Genomic DNA, 21,779 nt, shown 5'->3' with positions numbered 1-21,779 from the left:
GTTACAAAGAATAAATTTTAAAGGAAACTAGTTAAATAATACCTTTTTTACAGTTTGATAATTTTTAAATTAAATGTAGTTTAACTTTTGTAGTGTTTATATTCTGCCAAAGTAAATATTTATACTTTCTACATGGAACAGAAAAATTCTTAAGTACTGTAAAAAAAAAACTATTTCTAATTTTTGGCAATAAAACAGTTGTTAATATTTTCCATTGCAAACCTGTTAGTAAATTTGGGTTCGAGGCTTTTCGCCGTTCTTGGTTGACCTCGTCGACTAATTTTCGTCATTAACAATGGCTACTCGTTTGCTGCAATTTTCTTCAACTCTACGAAATCTACCCTCTCACAATGCGCTCTCTAAGCTAAAAGTAAGTGATTTTGGATTTTTAGGATAACTTTTTTTTGCTAAATAATGTCCGAAACCTATGTGTTAGAAATACATTGAATCTTTTTTTTTCTTTTTTTTTTTTAAATCGGCAGAAAATAACTAACGATTGCAGTATTAATATTTTCGATTGTGTATAATATTATTTTTAACTTCATAAGTTTAAGTTAAGCAGTAGAGGTTGAAATTCAGAAAACTGTGCTTGTGGTCTTATTTGCCTAACCTATAAATACATTATGTTTAACGTAATTTATATTTTTTGCTATAAATTGTGCAAGAACCTCCATGGATAAACTTTTTTTATATTGATATAGGTAAGTAAAAGGTTTTATTACACAATTCACATTGTATAAAAATACTAAGAGCCCTTGTGTGTGTGTGTGTGTATGTATGTCAACTGATTTAGTTCTCTGAAAAAGACTGCAGAGTTGATTTAATATTACTGAAGAGAGGTGCTCAAATAACAGATTAACCAATAAGTTACTTTCGTTTACATTAACTTAATGAATGCTACAGTTAACAATAATTTTCACTTCGTTCAAAAATTCATGTTGATTAGTAGTGAAAGAGCAGCTTGAAATTTCTCTTAATTCAATATTGTTAAACCTCTGGCAGATTAATCAGTGGCATAATGGTTGGTTTCAGCCATTTTTCACTGCTTTCCAGAAAATACAAACTACATTCTTATTTATATTTTCCTTGTAACTGTGCTGTTAGTTGAAATAATATATACTGGATACATTGCCATTCTTTCTTGTAAAACTGTATAGTTTTATATAAGAATGCATATTTCTCTTCAATAATATTTGTTTTCAATATTAACTCTCATTTGTTGTTAAATGTTTGCTTAAGAAATTACATTTATATAGAAGAGTAACTTTTTTTTATTAATAAAAAGCTAACAGTTTTGAACAAAACAAGTTTAGAGGAAATTATTAGGAAGGTTGTATTAGGGATAAAAGAATAAAGAAAGTTTAAAATATTTTGAAAGGAAGAAATCGATTTGTACAAAAACTTGTAATTTTCAGTTCCCAAAATGCATATACTGGAAGGATAATGAACAATTGCAGTATACATTCTTGTATTCCTTGTAGTAAAAATGTTGTTGAAAATGACTGTCTGAAAGCTTAAATATTTGGCTGTAATATATTTTTGTGTTTTTTTCAGCAACAGTTCGTGTCAAGATGAGATGGAGTTAAAATTCATTCTAAATTTTTAAACCAAAATTCACTTTATAGGATTTTTTTAAGTTGGAAATTTTTTTCAATTTTCAAGATTGTAGTTTTGTTAATTTTTAAAATGAGCCGATATAGAGTTTAACATATATTCAAAACAGTCTCTTTATTAATTTTAATAAATGGTTATTTATATTTATTTATTTTATAAATATATAACCAAACTTAACCTACGCTTGCTTCACTCGCTAACCTTGACTAATTATCAGGAGTGTTTTGATTATTTAAATAATAAATAATTGTAATAATTACTGAATTAATTAAATAAATACTCAAAAAATTACGGTGTAAATTAGTCAAGGTTAGTGAGCGTAGGTTAAGTTTGGTTAAATTATATTTATAAAATAATATAAATAACCATTTATTAAAATTAATAAAGAGACTGTTCATTTTCCACCAAAGTCTGATTGACTACTTTGTTTTTAAATAAAGCTGTAGCTGCGGTGGCGTTAATTAATATGCAAGTACCTTTAAATCTTTAGTAGACCTTCTGACTTTTGTTTTGTTTTTTTTATTACAAAATTTTAAATATTTATTTTGAATAGAATGTCTTGAGTGTTACTACATTATTTATTTGACAACAAGGTATTATTACCCGTAGTCCTCTGTGGTAACAGACATCAAAAATATTCTTGTCACAATAGTTTGCAAATTAATCTAGATACATATTTTCATATTTTTTGTTGTGTGTGTCTTGACTATATAATAATGGACATACTCCAAAAAAGGATTCAAAAACTGTTTCTTTTTCTCAGCATACCAATATGACACAATGGCAAATAGCTTCTGAGTGTAGTGTTGGTGGCATAGGGACAGTGATTGTTATTTTACAACAATTTAAAGAAACTAGTTCCATTTCACCTCAAAGGAAAAGCAAATATGGCCGTAAAAGAAAAAGTACTAAAACACAGGATGGATTATTAGTGAGATAAAGTAAACTTAAATCTAGTATTAGCAGCCAGTGGAACAGATTTACATATGATGTCTATTAAGACCCAGATTCTTGCAGCTGGATAAAAAGCTCGTTGGCCAGCTAAAAAAGCAGCTTTTAATACCAGCATTGTGCTAAAACTGTTCTTGTGAGCCAAAGCACATGCTAACTGGACCAAAGAAAAATTGAGGAATGTTATGTTTTTTGATGTCATATTTTTATGTTCAGTGGCAAACATCCCCAGAAAAAAGTGTTCTAGGGTTGTTTCATGTTTGAAGACCTGTGTTCATTACATCCAGCAGATGGTATAAAAAAAAAAAATGAAAGGTAAAAAAAAACAAGTGATAGGTAGATCTATCAAGATTCTGAATGAAAGTGTTGACATAACTTCAAAATAAATTCCCACAAGACAGGAGAGTGTTCCAACAAGATTTGTACATACCATTCTGCCAAAAAAGGTGAAAAGTTTCTCAAAAACAACTTTAACCCAATTGAAAATCTTTGGGCAATCGTCAAAACTACTCTAAAATAAATCATACCACAAAAATTGACTTGTTAAAGCATTTATGTCTATATGGTTTCATGATGAAGAAATCAAAATATGTGTAGTACATTTGTTGAATTAATGTCAAATCGTGTACACAAAGTACACATAGGAGGACATAATTAGTAGATATTAACAAATTGGTCAGGTATGATTTTTTTCTAAATAAAGTTACTTTTTATTAAATAACATCTGTGTTAGGATTAATTTGCACGATACTGTATACGTGCAAAATCTGCACTCTGTAAATGTTAAACGATCTGATTTCAGTATGTTTAAGCAAGGGGACTCTCTATATGTTGCTGCAAAAAGAAGGTAATTTCTAATATATCTTAGGATTCAGTTTTCATAATATAGTTAAGTTTTAGAGATAAATAAATAATTACTGAAATAAGCAATGTATTCTTGTTATATCTATAAATTTATATTTTTTTTTAGATATAGCAATATAATTTGTCTATTTTAGGTTCCAAAAAAATGGCAATCATCTGCATGCCTGTTGAAAGAGGAAGCACTAGTTAATTGCCCACCTACTAAAGTTACCACACTTGACAGTGGTCTGCGAGTAGCCACTGAAGATTCAGGAGCACCAACTGCTACAATTGGGCTGTGGATTGATGCCGGTTCACGGTTTGAAACTGAAAGAAATAATGGCGTTGCACATTTTCTTGAACATATGGCTTTCAAGGTAAGTTAGGAAATGTTTTTTATTACTGGTATATTTAAGTTACTTCAAATCCTTCAAATTTTTACTTTTCGTTATTTTATTTCATCTTGCAACCCAATTACACTTGAGGTTTAAAATTTTTTAAATATTCATTTCTTGATACCATGCTGTTTTCTGGCATCCATTTTGCTTGGTGGCTTGTCTAATTGCCATTACATATTGTTCTCTACTAGTTGATAGTGAACATAAATGATTCAGTATGGTTAGTATTTTGTCTGATATGCTAACAGGTGTCTTGTTACCATATTAAAAATAATTACTACTTTTCTACTTGCAAAACAGGATTTAAAACTTGTAACAGTATGTAGGTTGTAAGCTTGATTTACTGTTTCATTTCTCACTTTTTAATCATTTAGGTAATTTAAAGTAAGAGAAATTTATAACAAAATTGTACTTGAATAAAAATTAATTTATAATAAAATAATGTACTACAAAAGGTAACTTACAGTGGCAGATTCCGTAATCAAAATGCTACTGAGATAAAGTTTTTTTGTATTTGTAAAAACATTTATTAAGAAGAATGTAAGTTTTATTTTATTAAAAGAACTTAATTGTAATTTTAAAATTTGAGATAATGCATCACTAGTTGCTAAAAGCATTAGAGTAGATAATATTTATAGAATAATAATGGAATTTAAAGAAAAAGGAAAAATTAGAATCCTACTCCATGAAAAAGAATTATTGAAAATTTAACATTGTCCATAAAGTGGGCAACTACAAAATTTCTTCACATTATAATTTATAAAGAGATTCCCATTGTCACTAAAATTTTGCAGTGTAAACAATAAAAAAGACTTTGCAAGTGTTTGTGTGCTGCTCTTCAAGCTATTAATTAGTTTAGAATCTAACTGCAAGCAAAAATAACAATTTTAGGAAGTATTGTGATCGCGAAAAATTTCGGTTTTCTGTTTCACTAGAAATATCCATTTTGACTAGTTTCAGCATGACAGTCTGTATGTATATATACGTATCTCATGTAACTCAAAAGCAATTAGCCGCAGGATGTTGAAATTTTAGATATGGACTGTTGTAACATCTAGTTGTGCACCTCCCCTTTTGATTGCAGTCAGCTGAACCAAAAGTCTCCAAAAAAGCCCAAAATCCAAAACAAAATTTGGATTTTTTACTTTTTCGTAACTGCAGTAATAAGCCTTCATTGAGAGCTTTTCAACAATATATCATTAGTGGTACTTATTTTGATTGGTTTCAGAGTTATAGCCAGATAAAATTTTAATTAATGAAATATTAGGATCTTATAAGGGAAGGCACATTGGTTCGAATCAAACTTCTCCTTTTTTTTACTTTAAATATATTGATTTATTAATAATTATTAACCTGTGATAGAAAAAAAAAGTACAATAAATAATTCAATAACAATGAAAAAAATCAGAAGTTGTTAGTGAAATAGAATCTTATGTTCTTTTAAAAATGTGTATGTGTAATTTAATAGGCATTATTTATATATTATTATGTATTAGATTTGGTGAAACATCTGATTATTTAATATTAATTGAAAATTATAATTTAGAATCATGTTATCTTTGGATTTTCTAGTTTTATTTAATTATTGTGGAATTTCTGTTTAATTTTATGTACATTAAATTTAACTACAGAGTGACAAAAATAAATTGTGACCTTCACAAGAACAACACACACTGAGGCATACATGCCCAATCTTAATAAATTGCAAAAAATTCTTATTTTTTAGTTCATTGCTCTTCTGATATTGTCAGACAATATTCTCCCTAAGTCAGAGTTTATCATCATTTCGTTTGTTTTTTGTTGCCAGTCATTTAATCGCTCTTTAGTTTGATATAATTCTTCTGATCTTAATTTATGTACACGTTCTGTAGTTTCCAAATTTTGTCTCTTTATAATCATCCTCTCTAAATCTTTATTCCTTCCTTGGTCTTAATGTTTTCTTCCTCTTTATATTTATCATCTACTCTTAATCTTTTTATTCTTTCTTTGTTTGCAACATTTCCTTCCTGCATATTTTTATTTTGGTTTGCAAAACCAAAATTTCTTTTCCTTTTTGTTCTTTCTTTGGTTTTAACATTTTCTTCATCTTTGTATTTCATCTCTTAATTTTTTATTCTTCCCTTGTTTTTTATATTTTCTTCTCCATATTCATCTTCTTGTCGTTTTTTTTGAGATATATTTCTTCATGTTATCTTTCTTATCCTGTATGTTTGTTTCTTTTTCATTTTTTATTATTCATCAAATAATCCAATAATAAAAACTGAATATTATACATCGTAAGGTTGAAATTTGTAACCAGTGTACAGGAGTTCACTAAATGGAATAGTTTAATTATTATTAACTTATTTATACGATACACCAGAAATCTGAAACTTTTGTTAATCAACAACTCACAGAAAAAAAAATACTGATCTAGTAATATGAGTAATAAAGGGAGACTTATCTATCCTAATATTTCATGTAAGATTGTTGAATTAATAATTGTATAAATATTTGATGTTAATAATACATAATATTTCAGGAATTTTGTAACTGTCCACTTTATTGAAGAATTGAAGGATCGTATCCACTTTCAAATCGAATAAGGTTTAAATGAAGTGCAGCAAAAAATTTGTATAAGTAATTTTTAAGTGTACAAGGAAGTAATGTGGTGTCCACTTCAGATTTTTTAATTCAAACATGACAAATCTTTGAGTTATCACAACAAAATAGAATTGAAAAAATTAGACAATTCTGAAGCAAAAAATAAAATGTGGGGTGGTTGCATCATTCCAGATTTTTTAATATTTTTAACTCAAATCTGCATACAAAATAGTTCAAATCGATTAGTACAAGATTTTTGTTTTTTCAAATTTTCCATCTATAAGGTTTTCAAAATCATTTTTTATCATTTTGAAAATCTAATTGAACTATTTAACTTATAAAAATATTTTGATCCAAAAGTATTTGAATGTGCTTGACAAACTATTAGACTAGACTTTATAATGATTTCTAGCCTTATAAAAAAATTTTAGATTTTTTTTTGTGAGTAGAAATGATATTTTCCGCAGTTAACAAGCATTACCAGAAGAAAAATGTTATTCCATCCCCTTCCAGAGTTATTTGAACTAAAAATTTACAATTTTTTTGAACTGCCATACCTCAAGGGAGCAGATAGAATACAAAATTAACAATGATGAACTTCACTTGCAAAGTTAATAGGCCTTTAAATTTAAATATTGTTGTTAAAACTCCTTGGTAAGATACAGCACCTTCAATATGTGTAAAAATTACAGATATATTTTGTACTGAAGAAGTAATCTATTATATAATATAATTTTTAAATAATATGAAGTCATTATTAGCACATGCATTTATCCTCTAAAAGGGAATGAAAAGATAACATTTCTTTATGGCAAGCATGACTTGAAAAATTTTTGTTTCGAATATAAATAAATTTAGTTTTACCTTGAAACAAGCAAATACTTATGTTTAAAATATTTGTGTGAAGTTGTGTATTGAATTGAAACATTGGCCATAGGTAGGCCAAGGTTTTAATATATGGAGTTAAAGAATTACAGCAATTGATGAAGCTTAAAAATGAAGAGATTTTAAGATGAATTAGAAAAGAAATAATGACCAGAGGTAAATTTTTATGATAGGAAGAGATGTGTTTATATTAAAAACCATGGTTAGTAAATTTAATAACTTATAGATATGTCTAAGAGGTGAAGGCAAAGATTAGAATTTTTTATATATAAAAATATAAATTTTCATTTGCCCTTCTCAAAAGAATGGTATCACTATCTTAACGTATGCATTACTCATAATGTATCACTATCTTACTTTAGCATTACTCATAATATTCAGCCTGTGAATTTCAGCAACAGATTGTTTATTGCCATTAAAAATCTGATTACTCCTTGTACTTCACACTTGATGCGATCAGAAATTGTAGCACTCATAAATGGATGAATGTAAACTACAAAATGACTAAACTCTTGTTGCTAACAGCTGACTGTTGATTAATATAACTGAGCTTTACGAGCGTCAACTCTTCACATCATGTATTTAGGCAAAAAATTAAAATCAGACCTTACTTTAAACATATGTCTTGTATATATAGAGAATAAATCTAACTTTATAACCTGTCATGAAAAAATACAGATTTCACTTGCTAACAGCTGATTGTTGATTAACATAACTGAGCTTTACGAGCATCAACTCTTCACATCATGTATTTAGGCAAAAAATTAAAATCAGACCTTACTTTAAACATATGTCTTGTATATATAGATAATAAATTTAACTTTATAACCTGTCATGAAAAAATACAGATTTCACTTTTATGCGATTTAATTAGATATAGGATGGTTCCTATCGCCTTTAAATTAGTTTTTCAATAAAGTAAGTTAATCTTTCAGTTATTTATTTCAGGGTACCTCAAAGCGGACCCAGACCGACTTGGAGTTGGAAGTGGAGAATATGGGAGCACATTTGAATGCATATACTTCTAGGGAGCAAACTGTTTTTTATGCTAAATGTCTTAAAAATGATGTACCTAAAGCGCTGGAAATTTTAGCTGACATCATACAAAATTCCAAGTTAGGTTTGTATTTAACATGTTAGGACCTGCTGTTACCTGTAACGTTCTTTATTGTATGTAAGTAGTAACAAATGTAAGAGTCCTTTATTCATCTTAAATAGAACTATCTTTATTACACTAAAAATAAGATCTTTGATTTGCCTAATGCATTTCTGTAGTTGTTCAGTAAAATTTTCACACATGAATTTCTATAATATTTCTTTTCTATTCAAAGTATGTTTTAAACTATTCAGTTTCTAACTATATAGGATTTCCAAAAAAATAGTGCTATATTTTTGTACCCAAGTTAACTTTTTATTATGTATAATTAGGAAGTTTTTTGAATAAAAACTTACTTGTTTGTTAGATGTATTAATAAGTTTCTATGTGGGCACTAGTTTTACCTGAACAGACATCAAAATTGCATGTTTCAATCCATTTTACTGGGTGATTTCTGTTGTGATTGTAACAACCGTTTCCAGTATTCCTTGTGCAGTTGGTTTAAATCTTAACTTTCTCAGAATAAACATTGTTTTTTTTTTAATATGGCTTCAGAACAAATCCAATTATTAGTTTTAAAAAACAATCGGGAAACTTTTCATATACCACATTTTCAACCTATAATCTAAATTGTGGTTGCGCTCTATCCTGTTGGTACACTCTTAGTCAACAATTTTTTCTTTCCAAAAAAGCATATAATTGAAATATATGTAAACATTTAATAGCTGTGACTGTTTTCTTATTAAAAAAATTGCTTTTCTGTAACTTGTCCACATCAAAATTTATGTTTGAAACAAATTAAAGGATCTCATTTTATAATTCTTTGCTCAGATGTGATAATTGTGCAGTTGCATGGAGCAGTTATTGACATAAATATTATCTGTATAAATTAAACCCACTTAAAACTTCTATCCTCTATATGACAATGATCTGGTTTGATTTAATGTTTATAGTAGAAATTTGTACACATAATCATAAGCTATTCCTTTAACATAAAGTACAGTGGATTGAGAGCTTCAAAAACTATTGCAGTTGAATAAAATCTTTAGATTTCAATTTACATTGAACAGTAATAACAGACTTAAATTCTGCAAATGTAGCATACTTCTAGCCAAAATTTATATCTGTATTATTCAGTTTTACTAAAACTTGCAAATAACAGACTTACTGTAACCAAAAGATTACATTCCTAAATGCATTGATTGGAAGTTTATAAAGTGTTGAATTTTCCAATTCTTTTTTGAAAGTCTGTATTCGTAATCATCTTTTGAGAGGATTATAAATGCACAGAGGTTTTTTTTTCTGTATTTGGGATAAGTTGTGCATAACTGAATATATGTCTGAACATTCTCATTTTTATTGGAATAAAGAATAATTTTGATAAATTTACACCCATTAAAAATTTCACATTAATTAATTAAAATGAAACTTCTAGTTTACTTTTTCTTTTCTTTTTTTATATGATTTATGCCCTCATTGGAGCAATTATAGTCAATGTTGGGAACATTTCTAAGAATTCTCTTCTTTGCCCAATACTCTCATTCTTTTACACCTCTGGAATCTTTCTTTGTTTGTGATATTGTAATTTCTTTATTTCAGTGTTAATTTTGTTCTTGTTTTTAAGGATAATATTTTCTTCCCTGTTCAACATCTGTTCTCTGTAATTTTAAGGTTTCTTCTATTTATTTACCCAGTTGTTTTTATCTTTTTTTGTTTATAGGTTAGTAGTTTCTTGGTTATCTTTGGGAGCCTTGCTAGATGGCTATTCTTTTCCTCTTGATGCTCAGTAAGGGTTTGTTCTCTTGATGTACGAGGGTGGCTCAGTAGGTACCTATGTTAATGGAAATGCAAGTTTTCAGAAAATGGTTTTTTTTTAGTTTTCAACATATCTCATTTTATGAGGATCCTTTCCCAATATCCCGCCGTTTTTTGAACCTTCTAAAAAATACGATTTGTCAAACTCTTCAAAATAGGCTTCTGTCTCAATGATGACCTCTTAGTTTGAGCCAAATTTTTTTACGGTGAGCCACGTTTTCAGAACGGAAGAAGGGAACAGAAAGAAGTTGCAGGGAGCCAGGTCAGGTGAGTACGGTGGATGCAGCAGCAATTCATGTAATCTAGCCGCGATGATTCTGGATGAGCGAGCTGATGCATTTTGCTAGCGCAAGTGCTAATGAAACAGCACTTTTTTCTTTGCCAAGTGGGGCCGTGTCTATTTCAATTTCTTGTTGAATCAATCCAATAATTCTCTGTAGTATTGCCCTGTGATTGTGCTTCCTTTTTCAGAAAGTCTGAGGATTATTCTCTTCATGTCTCAAAAAATCTTAGCCATGATCTTTGCAGCAAACAGGACCACCTTGGCCTTTGAAGCAGATTTTCCTCGGAAAACCCATTTTTTGATTGTTGTTTGGTCTCTGGCATATAGTAATGGAACCATGTTTCATCATTGGTGATGACTCTATGAAAAAACTGTGGATATTGCTTAAAGAGGTCCAAACACTGCTTCAAAGTTGACAGCCATATTCACTTGCTGTCTGAAGTGAGCAATCGCAGCACTCATAAGGTCAACAGCTTTCTCATTCTTAACTTATTTAAAATGTTTATTGCCGTACTGTGTGACACACCTACAGCCTCTGCTACTTCACGTACTTTTGTTTGGTGATCAGCAAGAATCATGTCATGGACCTTTTCAATGATTTCCTCAGTAACCATATCTGCTGGAAGACCTGGGCGCTCTTCATCAAAAACAGATGTACAGCCACGTTTAAATCTGTTAAATCAATATCTCGCAGTTATCATAGATGGCAAAGAAAACAACTCTATAGACAGAATCCAACTTTGCTTTTATTTCGTCCAAAAATAAAAAGCGAATTATGGATTGATATTGTTCTTTTTCCCTTGTATCAAAAAACACCAAATATGTTTAATACAACAGCTGTCAAATAAATACTAACGTATGAATCAATCTGAAATTTTATATATCATTTGATAGATGGTAGTTGTATACTGTAGTAATGTCAACTTTCCTCAGCAGTGCCACCTGTCTTCATACACTGGTACTTATTGATCCACCCTCATATGATTTCATTAGGGAGAAGTTGATATTTTCCATCCACTATGTGATTTTTGTTGATAATTGTTCTTGGAATTTTTTTTACACTTTATGAAATTCTTTGTTCTGTTTTTGCTTCTAAGATTGAATAGTGTTCACACGCACAGGTTATTTCTGGTCGTGTTACTGTGTTGTAGTGTGTAATATTTGTCTTTATTGAGAGAGACTTCTTTTTTATATGGGCCATGTTTTTCATTTTTATGCCAGCCTGAGTTTAATTATCTTTTTGATTGTTGGTTTTTATTTTGGAGTTTTAAGTGTTGCTTTAATCAGATTTGCTAATTTTATGCGGAGTTCAAATTCTTTATGGGTGGTTAGTAAAGATTCTTTATGGATACAGTCATACACACTTTTTGAATGATGTTATTAAATTTCTTCTTTTTTGTTGTAGTCTGTTATCCATTTTAAATTTGATTTGTTCTGAACAGCTTCTTTCGATCTGAAACCCTCCTTGGATTCTTCTTGAAAGAATTTTAGAAAATATCTTATTATATTATATCCTTAGAAGTAAGTTTAACTAATGATTTTAATGAAATTATGTTTTGAATTTTTTAATAATTTTTAATTAAATTTTAAAAACGTAAAAGTGCAATACATTTTAGTCATCCCCAAATTTTTAAAAGACCTACCAGCTCTTTTAAATAAAAAATTTATCAATGAATCACAAATATTTATAGAACAGAAACAAAGAGCTCTAAATATTGCATTTTTACATTTAGAAAAGAAGTAAATTGCATGTGTAGTATACATAATCCTTACATAAATTCATCATTTTATGATTGGAATAATTAAGTAGAAGAAAAATTGGAACAAAAATGTAAAGTAAAAATTGTGCATTTATGTAAAACTATGTAATCATGTTTATACTTTTTTAATAAACATTGTTTTTTTTTTTTCAGGTGAATCCGAGATAGAACGTGAACGTGGTGTTATACTTAGAGAGATGCAAGAAGTTGAAACAAATTTACAAGAGGTTGTATTTGATCATCTGCATTCTGTTGCATTCCAGGGCACACCTTTAGGCAGAACCATTCTGGGTCCTACTATTAACATCAAGTAACTGTTTTGATTTTTACTTATAGTTTCATTCAATCCAAAATGTATTTCGATATTAATGTTTTCAATTTATAGTTTTTTTTTCTAGGTTCTAAATTAAATATCTGTTTGTAATTAGATACATGTACTTTATATTTAAAAATTATTTATAAACTTGACCATTTGTGTAATAGTTCAAAATGTTAAACTAACTCGGTAATAAGATTTATGAATCCCCCAACTGGACACATGTTAAAAATGTAATAGCTTAAATTAGTAGGCTATGTACACATAATGTTTTAAACATATTAACATTACTTGCGGAAAGAAATGCGACTTCTAAATTGTCATTTGTATAAACAGTCCTATGATTTTAAGTACATTCTAGTTGCAAGTATCTAATACAGCTTATGATATATTTTATATTAAGCTTTGTTACTTTCTTTTATTATTACTAATAAATATAGCAAATTTTTATTACTATTTGTGTTAAGTGTAGATATTATTTAATGTTGCATTGGTTTATGTATGGATTTTTCTGTTATCATTAGAATTATACTAGTTCTTTTACCATTAAAATAAATTTTACAGTTAAAATTAAGATAGATATCATCATCTTTTGTTATATATTAATAATATATATTTTGCAAATGCCTTATTATATATTTTGCAATGGTTAAGACTGTAAACAAGGACAAATCAATAAATATAAGAAAACTATGTACTCTTAGTGAAGGTAGAAATATCATAAGCAGTATTATTAAATACATTGATGAAGAAAAAAAAGCAGGTATATTCAACCTATTTCATTTACTAGTTATTAGTTCACATTTTTCTAACATGTGAAATTAAGTCGCGCTATTGATAGTGTTTATCACAGTGCTGTGCCAGTCAAGTTCAGATGTTAATTTGGTTGTGCATTACAAAAAAAATTGTTTTCAGTGCCATAAATAATAAATCTTGTGAGTTTTATTGCAGATCAATTTCCCGTGCAGACTTAGTAGAATACATCACCAGTTATTACACTCCTGGACGAATTGTTTTGGCTGGTGCTGGTGGAGTAGATCATGAAGAGCTTGTCAAATTAGCAGATAAACTTTTTGGATCTTCAAAACCTAAATTTGATGTAAACATACCACAGGCTTCTTGCAGATTTACTGGTATGTATTTTTTTTTACATTTTGCATGATTTGAATAGCTGAACTAGAAATTGTTTTCTTTTTCTTTTTTGTATTAAACTGTATATATTATATGGTTATCCTCCCAGCCAGTAATAGGTAAGCATTTGTGATTCAGTATTTTATTAATCTTCAGAGATTTTGGTAGTATTCTCCTATATACAACATAATTTAATATTACAAAATCTGGTACCTGAGAAAATAATAATGATCATTGTCATGAACTTACTGAAATAAATATACTGACAACCTCTTTTGTTGAATTGATTGCTATAAACCAGATTGAGAGCTATCTTTCCATATTACCGAACACATTTTCTTATTTTCATTACTTTTTAAAAAAAGAAATACTTCAGTTGCCAAAACCTATTTTTTAACCTAATTATTTACAATGTAGAAAATGTTTATGTGCATGCTTTCAGCATTTATAAATCTGCTACTGCTGTTTGCTATCAGAAACAAATAATTACTACCAGATTCTTGTGTATTTAAACAATTTCTTCCTTACTACAAAAACGTTTTTGAAGTTGCATAAAATTTCATTATTTTACATTAAAAATATCTCATCAAAAAGATTTTGAAAACATATTTTTTAATATACTGAATTAAGGATTTAGCCTTAAATTTGTAGCAAACTTTATTATGGATGCTTTTGTGACTGACAATCTAACTTGTTACTTAATATTATTCATTAAATTCAGTTATCACATTCAACATATGAGAATTTGGAAGGTTTGAAATGTTATTAAAATTTAATGAATTTTCAACACTTATTTGTAAATAATGATAAAACTTGAATTTTTTTCATTTCAGGCATTCAGAGGTTCATGCATGTGTGGACGTAGTTATTAATTAGTACTTTGTTTTTTTTTAATCTGAGGTTCAAATAATATACTTTGTCATTTACAGGATCTGAGGTTCGTGTTAGAGATGACTTGATGCCACTTGCACATATTGCAATAGCTATTGAGGGATGTGGATGGGAGAGTGCTGATAATATTCCTTTAATGATTGCTAATACATTGATTGGTGCGTGGGAGAGATCTCAAGGTGGTGGTGTCAATAACGCATCAAGACTAGCTCGTGCAGCTGCAACTGATGGCCTTGCACACTCATTCCAATCTTTTAACACTTGCTACAAAGATACTGGTTTATGGGGCACTTATTTTGTTTGTGATAGATTGACTATTGATGTATGTATTATTTCTTTTTTTTTATTATTATTATTTATTTATTTTATAACTAAAGTATATCTTAAAAATTTTATATCCAGGTTTTTGTGTGTGTGTGATTTTGACAATCAGTGTGATACATAGGCAAAATATTTTTATTTATATAATTTTGTTGCTCTGTAGTATTTAATCTGTTACAGTTTTACATTATTACATTATTACAGTTTTTTTTTTATATTATGGCTGCCTGATGTTCACAAATCAGATAATTCAGCAAATGAATTTTTATTATTCAGTTTTAATGAATCAACAGATTTGGCAAACCTTTCTCAGTTCTTATATTTTTGTGAGATATGAATGTGATAGGGACAGATCAATCAAAGAAAATATATTATTTTGTAAATCAATACCTGGTCATGCAACAGGACAATGTCTTTATGATTTTTTTTATGAAGTTACTAGAAACTATAACATAAATTGAGATAAAATGTATTGCAGTATGGAGTGATGGTGCAAAGACAACAGGAAAGAACTGTGTGGATGTCTGAGAAAATTAAAAAGTTCTCATAAACTAGGGTGGAATGGATGAACTACTTTCTTCACAGACATGTTCTTGCCGTAAAAAAATATGCTGGAGAATCTCAAACAAATTCTTTGTAAACCTGTAAAAATGCTTAATTTTATTAAACGAAAAAAATTACAGAATAGGCTGTTTGCTAAACTATGCCATGAAATGGTCAAAAAGAAAAGAGTGTCTCTTCTTTTCCATACTGAAGTCAGATAGTTATCGCAGAGGAAAGTGTTAACCCGGTTATTTGAATTGCAAGATGAATTAATATTTTTCCAGGATAAATGCCATTCTTAATGTTTTTACAGATTGAATATATGTTGCTGTTGGCTTACTTAGATAATGTATTTTTTGCATTTAAACAACTTGAATAAGAATTTACATGGACATGAGAAAAACATTTTATTGGTGAAAAAAGTTCATGCTTTCATTAAGAACCTTGATATCTGGATTTTTCACCCTCAAAGCAAATATTTTTATATGTTTCCACTCACTTTTGATTATGTTGAGAAAAGTTTGGATGAAGAAGATACTATTATTCACCACAGTTTAGATAGCATGAAAATGCATTAGCATGATCAAAAAATTCAGTTAGCAGAATATTTCAGAAAAGATAAAAATGATTTGTCAAAGAGATTGTTACTGAATCCATTTAGTGAAAGCATTGTTGCTACTGTTAAGTTACCGGTTAAGATGCACAGCCAGCTCAAGCTAAAATCTGAATACATTTTCAGATTTTCCCTTTTTATCAAAGTGCATATGGAAATTTAATCATCCTTTTGGCACTACATTTTACTTCTTTGAAAGGGTTTTTCATCCACTGTTGCGCTAACTAAATATTGGAATCCTTTTTTAACATTTGAAAACAATTTGATTTCGTATGTTTCTAACACAGATCCATATATGGAGGAACTTTTAAATGAAAAACAAACACAACCACCTCATTAATTTTTTTTCTTTACATGTTTACTTATATATTTGTAAAATGATTTTTTTTCTCATAAAATTATTTCATTATTGTTTATGTGTAAAGTTGTTGACTAATGTTGTGACTCTCCCCTTTCGTATCACCAGGACCCCCCTCCCCATGTTGAGAAACTCATCTGGAGGATGTAATTTTACATAATATTGCTCTATTTACAAGTTATTTACCTTTTTTCATGTTTTAGGTTCAAAAATCTAAAAGCTATTTACCTTATTACTTAGATTTAGGTGTATATAAAGAAAACCCCATTATTGGTTGAATGGTGAATTCTAAAGTCATATTTCTCAGCATCATTTTTTACGTTCTGTTAGAGATAACTTCTCAATGCCCTTGAATAACATTTAGGAAAAGCCCTGAGTTTTCTTTTAGTTTAGCAATTGAATCAGTCTGAAAAGAAAGGAACTTGAAAATAGAAAGGATGAAAAAACATTCCACTTTCATAAAATTTTAAGATAAAAATACCAAAAATTGGTAGTGTTCTTTATATGTTCTATTAACATTAAAGGCAACACTTTCCTTTACTTTTGATTTGAATTCAATAAATTTTTTTTTTAATTTTGACTTCGTTCCTTTCTCCTCAGTATGGTAATTAAAAATAAAACAGTTTGGTATTATGCATATAAATAAAGTTTATTTCTCATTTAAATTAATTGAATATTACTAAAAAGTTACACTAGTATACAAGAATGGAATGATAATTAAGATTAAGAAAATTGTTTTACTAACGTATTATTTAGATTTCCAGTTCGATATTTCTTCAAAAAATTTAACAGCCTTTTTCTTATGTTGCACATACGCGCTATTAACCTACTATCTTGAAGCTTCTTCCCATTAGTTGCAACAAGATTGTACTGATAAGCAGGATTTGCTGGCACAGAGAAGTTTGAAAGTGTAGTCTTTCCAACAATGAATGTATATTTCATAAGACTCAATATAAGTATGCCCAACAATGACTCCTTTGTTTTCAGAAGAGAATTCAAAATGTTTGAAACAAGTAGGCATCAAACATTGCTTCTGTGGCCATGGCGTATCAATTGAACTGGTTTCTAAAGAATGGAAAAATCGTAAAACCACCAACTGTCAGTCTAGAATATCTGAAGTTCCCACAACTTTAACTTCATTTTTCTTTGCATTGCATATAATCTTAAAATAATATTTTGGAAAAAATTTGATCAGATCTTTAAATTTTCTTTTTAAAAATACCAAAATCCCTGTCACAGGGGGAGATATGAATGACCAAAATCAGGAAATTTGTATCTATTTTGTGAAATCTCTGATGCTGCCAGACCAGCACAAAATCTAAGTAATGTAAGATTCATGTCAGCAAACAGGCACAACTCAGTAATGTCTGTTGGCAAAAAATTATCATATAAAAAAGAGGTTACCTCATTAGCACTCTTATTTGCTTGATCTTCTTGATAAGGTATATCACACAACGGTCAGTCTTAACATCAAAATACAAAATATATTTATCCACAACTAATGCATATAGAAAATTTCTTGCAGGAAGAGGCAAATTCTGCATATAGTCAAAACACAATATTCCAACAGCATCATTTGTGGACAATTTCTGTTTTGCTTCAGTTATCGAGTTGTAAAACTTATTTGATTTTCTTGTGAATCATAAGTTCAGCTTCAACTGTTCTTTTAACATTTTCAGATAGTGAACTTTTTATTTTAGAATTTAATGCCTCACATTTGCTACATACACCAACCTGTGGTCAGCCGAATCGAAAATTAAAGTTTTCAGTGAAGTATTTCCTATAAAAGTCATATTTGATGTTTAAGTTAGAAAATTTTTTTATGCATTTGTAATATACATAGAAATATAAATCTAGATATGCTGTTTCTTTGCCATTGTAATGTGAGATTTTTTTTGTAGGAAAATACATATATATATATATATATATATATATAATCACAAATAATTTTCAAAATTCTTTCAGAAATTTTATTTTCAGACAGATTCTTTCCTCTTATATCTATGGGAGTTTTACAGCTAACACTAGTTAAGTAAGTCTGTAAACACGTTTCTTTGATATAGCATGCAAACTGATAAATGCCTTCTGGCAATCTATTTTCCATTATTATAAACCACAAAATATTTAAAAGAAGCAGTTTTTTCTTACCATCTTCTCCTTTTCTGGGTCGTCTTGTAACTTCCACAGCTTCTATCAGTCTGTAAATATAGATTATGTGAATCTTTGCTACTTAGATTTAAAAATTCAGTTAAAATAAAATTTTGTGAATTAACTTTTAAGAAACATTTATTATGACAATTACATATTTTCCAGTAACTTTAGCACTAACCTCTTTACCAGTATAACAACTTTTGTACTGTAAACCATGTAAAATTGTTCCTTTACATCCTTACATTTTGAAGTTTTCTGCCTTTTTTTAACTCTTCCCATTTTTGTCATTTGTAAAGTAAGAAATAAAAATAGTACACTTCTGAAGAATAGTAACAAAATTTAACAAGATTAATGAACTGAATAAAAATACTGTGATAAATATTGGGAGAAAACATTCACTATAACCTTTAAGTAAGAAATGTTTTACCATTAAAGTAAGAGATATTTTTATTGCCTTTTATTAAGATGTACTATTTTGCATTATAGGAGTCCGAACTTCTTTGTAGAGATTTAAAAAATAAAAATCTATGCATTATAAGCTATTCTAAATTGCACTTTATATCTAATTGATCTTTCTTGTTTAATAATAATACTGCTTTTTTAACGTTAAAACCCCAGTTGTGTATGCAGACAAAGAAGAGTAACTGATCCTTTTTAAATTATTTTACAGATAGTCTTATAAATTGATATAGTCATTTTTACTGCAGTAAAAACGATTAGGCTTTATCTTAATTGCTATTATACTTCGTAGATAATTTACATTTAAAATGACTGAGTAATATTTTAAAATATCATGGACAAAAAATATTGTAGCAGGTATGTTATAAGAATAGGTTGTAATAGAGTCATCAAACACTCGTTAATGAGATTAGTTACCACAGTGGTCTTGTCAGTTGACTGCCACATAAAACTAGTATTTGGCCAACACTTAGATGAATTATTCCAGTATTATAGACAACATATTTTTTTCAATTTACAGATACATTATTTATTGTATGTTTGGTCAATAAACTTTTATTATTGAAAGTTTTATTTCTACTTTGTTATTTAGGATATGTTATTCAATATTCAAGAAGAATGGATGCGATTGTGTACACAAGTAACCAGTAGTGAAGTTGAAAGAGCTAAGAATCTTTTAAAGACTAACATGTTACTGCAATTGGATGGTACAACACCAGTCTGTGAAGATATTGGTAGACAAATATTGTGCTACGGTCGAAGAATTCCTCTAAATGAACTGGAAGCAAGGATTGATGTAAGCATTATATATTATTTAATCATGTATTCAACTAATAATTCTCAATGTAATACAAAGTTGTCACCTGAGATGATTGATTGTAATTTTGTTGGAATAAGAGTTTTCATTTTAATAGTTTGTTGATTAACTTATAATGAATTTTGCCAAATTCAAAATTTGATTACGTATGAGGGACGATCAGAAAGTAAGTTACACCCCCTTTATGAAACACATTTATAAGAGAATTTTTGTTTTTATTGAACAAAAAAACTTTCACACATGACAAATGAGTGGGTTCTTTATTATGACTCTTACTTGCACGATTACCATAGGTCTTATTCTTATGGTGCGTACTCATGATGCACATCCACAAGCTATTGAAAAAACCACCATAAGTGGTTTTTTCAATAGCTTGAAAAAACCACTTATGGTGCTTATGGCACCATAAGAATAAGACCATAGGTCTTATTCTTATGGTGCGTACTCATGATGCACATCCACAAGCTATTGAAAAAACAATTGGCATCACTTTCACATTGCTTTTTTTGCTTTCTTCAGTCTTGGGAGTAGATGGTAATGTAATGTCCTTTTAAGAGACTTAGGTTTTAGTTTCTGGGATGTCACCACATTTGGTATCCTGCAATTTTCTGTTTTTTCTACAGTTAAAGAGTGACACTAATAAGTATTCATTTCACCCCAAATGATGAACTGAAGGGCACTGTGAGATCAGAGAAGACCACCAGTGTTCTTCATTGATTGAATGGGAAAAATGCTTAATGGTGACGATGTAGTAAAAATAAGTGCAAGTTTTTGTAGCAAATAAAACTTTTATGCCATATTAGTTTTATCTTTTATTTCATTTCAGGTTATAAGCGACTGTTACATTTTAGCCACCTTTCAAACTGTTATCTAATATATTCTTGACTTGTTATTTTTAATTTTATTTATTTTTCAGTCTGTAACACCAGAGCAAGTCCGTGATGTTTGCACTAAATATATTTATGATCAGTGCCCTGCTGTTGCTGCTGTAGGACCTGTGGAACAGCTGCCTGACTATAACAGAATTAGATCATCTATGTACTGGCTTAGAGTCTAATTTATTATTTAATGATTATAAAGAACTAAAAGGTGTATAAAATAATCTGTTAGTAATGTTATTATGTGTATATAAAATTACATCATTAAATTATTAAGATCACTTTAAATATTTAAGACAGAAAACACAGCCTCTTCATTTCTTATATTTAAATTTGTAATTCTTAATGAAAATGTTTCTTATTAAAAAATGTTTCCGTGATATAATTAATGTTTCTTCATATTAACTTATTTTAATGAATGTAGTGTTACACATTAAGAAAGTTATTATAATAGATGTAATATTTGTATTTTTATTTCAAAACCCCTGTTTCTAATGTTGTTTATAAATTTATCTTTCAAAAATATATTGCTTTGTCATTTTTTCTTACATTTTTGTTTTTGTTTTTCTTTCTTTTTTATTATTGTTTTAAAATTGCAAATAACAGAGAATGGAGCTTTGTAAATATGTAAAATGTAGAAATAAAAATGCTGCTTATATGTGCAGCCTATTAAAATTTCTGTTTATCCTTCTATTTCCTTGTTTTTCCAAACAATTAAAAAGAGCATATTTTTTATCACGTAAAACCTGTTTTTTTTATCAGCCAAAACAAAATATTTGTTATTATATAACAGTATTCAAAAAAGTTGTTTTATTAATTCATTGGTTCAGTTAATAAAAGAAATAAAACTTTGTTTAAAATTTAAGAGTTGCAATACATAATTGTTTCTTTTTTTCTATAACAATTACCAGATAATTATTAAATATACTTATCAAAGTACAGCTTAATTATTTTATAGCGAGTCATGCATACTTCATAATATATATTTTTACTCTTTCACACAAAAACCAATCGAGCTAAGATTTTGTATGAATATAGTTTTTATACCTGGAAAAGAACCGTGCTTTTGCTGT

At 28.6% G+C, this 21,779-nt stretch overlaps 1 protein-coding gene across 1 annotated transcript; it reads left to right on the top strand.

Annotated features, from left to right (window-relative positions):
* Positions 1 to 215: 215 nt before the first annotated feature.
* UQCR-C1 (Ubiquinol-cytochrome c reductase core protein 1) lies at positions 216 to 21,364 on the top strand. The gene is made up of 8 exons (XM_075373914.1): positions 216 to 370; positions 3,564 to 3,785; positions 8,223 to 8,394; positions 12,382 to 12,538; positions 13,496 to 13,677; positions 14,605 to 14,888; positions 19,604 to 19,807; positions 20,745 to 21,364. The coding sequence occupies exons 1-8, from the start codon at positions 296 to 298 to the stop codon at positions 20,883 to 20,885; spliced, it is 1,437 nt and encodes a 478-aa protein (XP_075230029.1). The 5' UTR covers positions 216 to 295; the 3' UTR covers positions 20,886 to 21,364.
* Positions 21,365 to 21,779: the final 415 nt, after the last annotated feature.

The sequence above is a fragment of the Lycorma delicatula genome, chromosome 8, assembly GCF_047948215.1.
Source record: "Lycorma delicatula isolate Av1 chromosome 8, ASM4794821v1, whole genome shotgun sequence".
NCBI classification, from domain to species: Eukaryota; Metazoa; Arthropoda; class Insecta; order Hemiptera; family Fulgoridae; genus Lycorma; species Lycorma delicatula.
The sequence above is the reverse complement of the archived record's forward strand: the minus strand, read 5'-3'. Positions and strand labels throughout refer to the sequence as shown.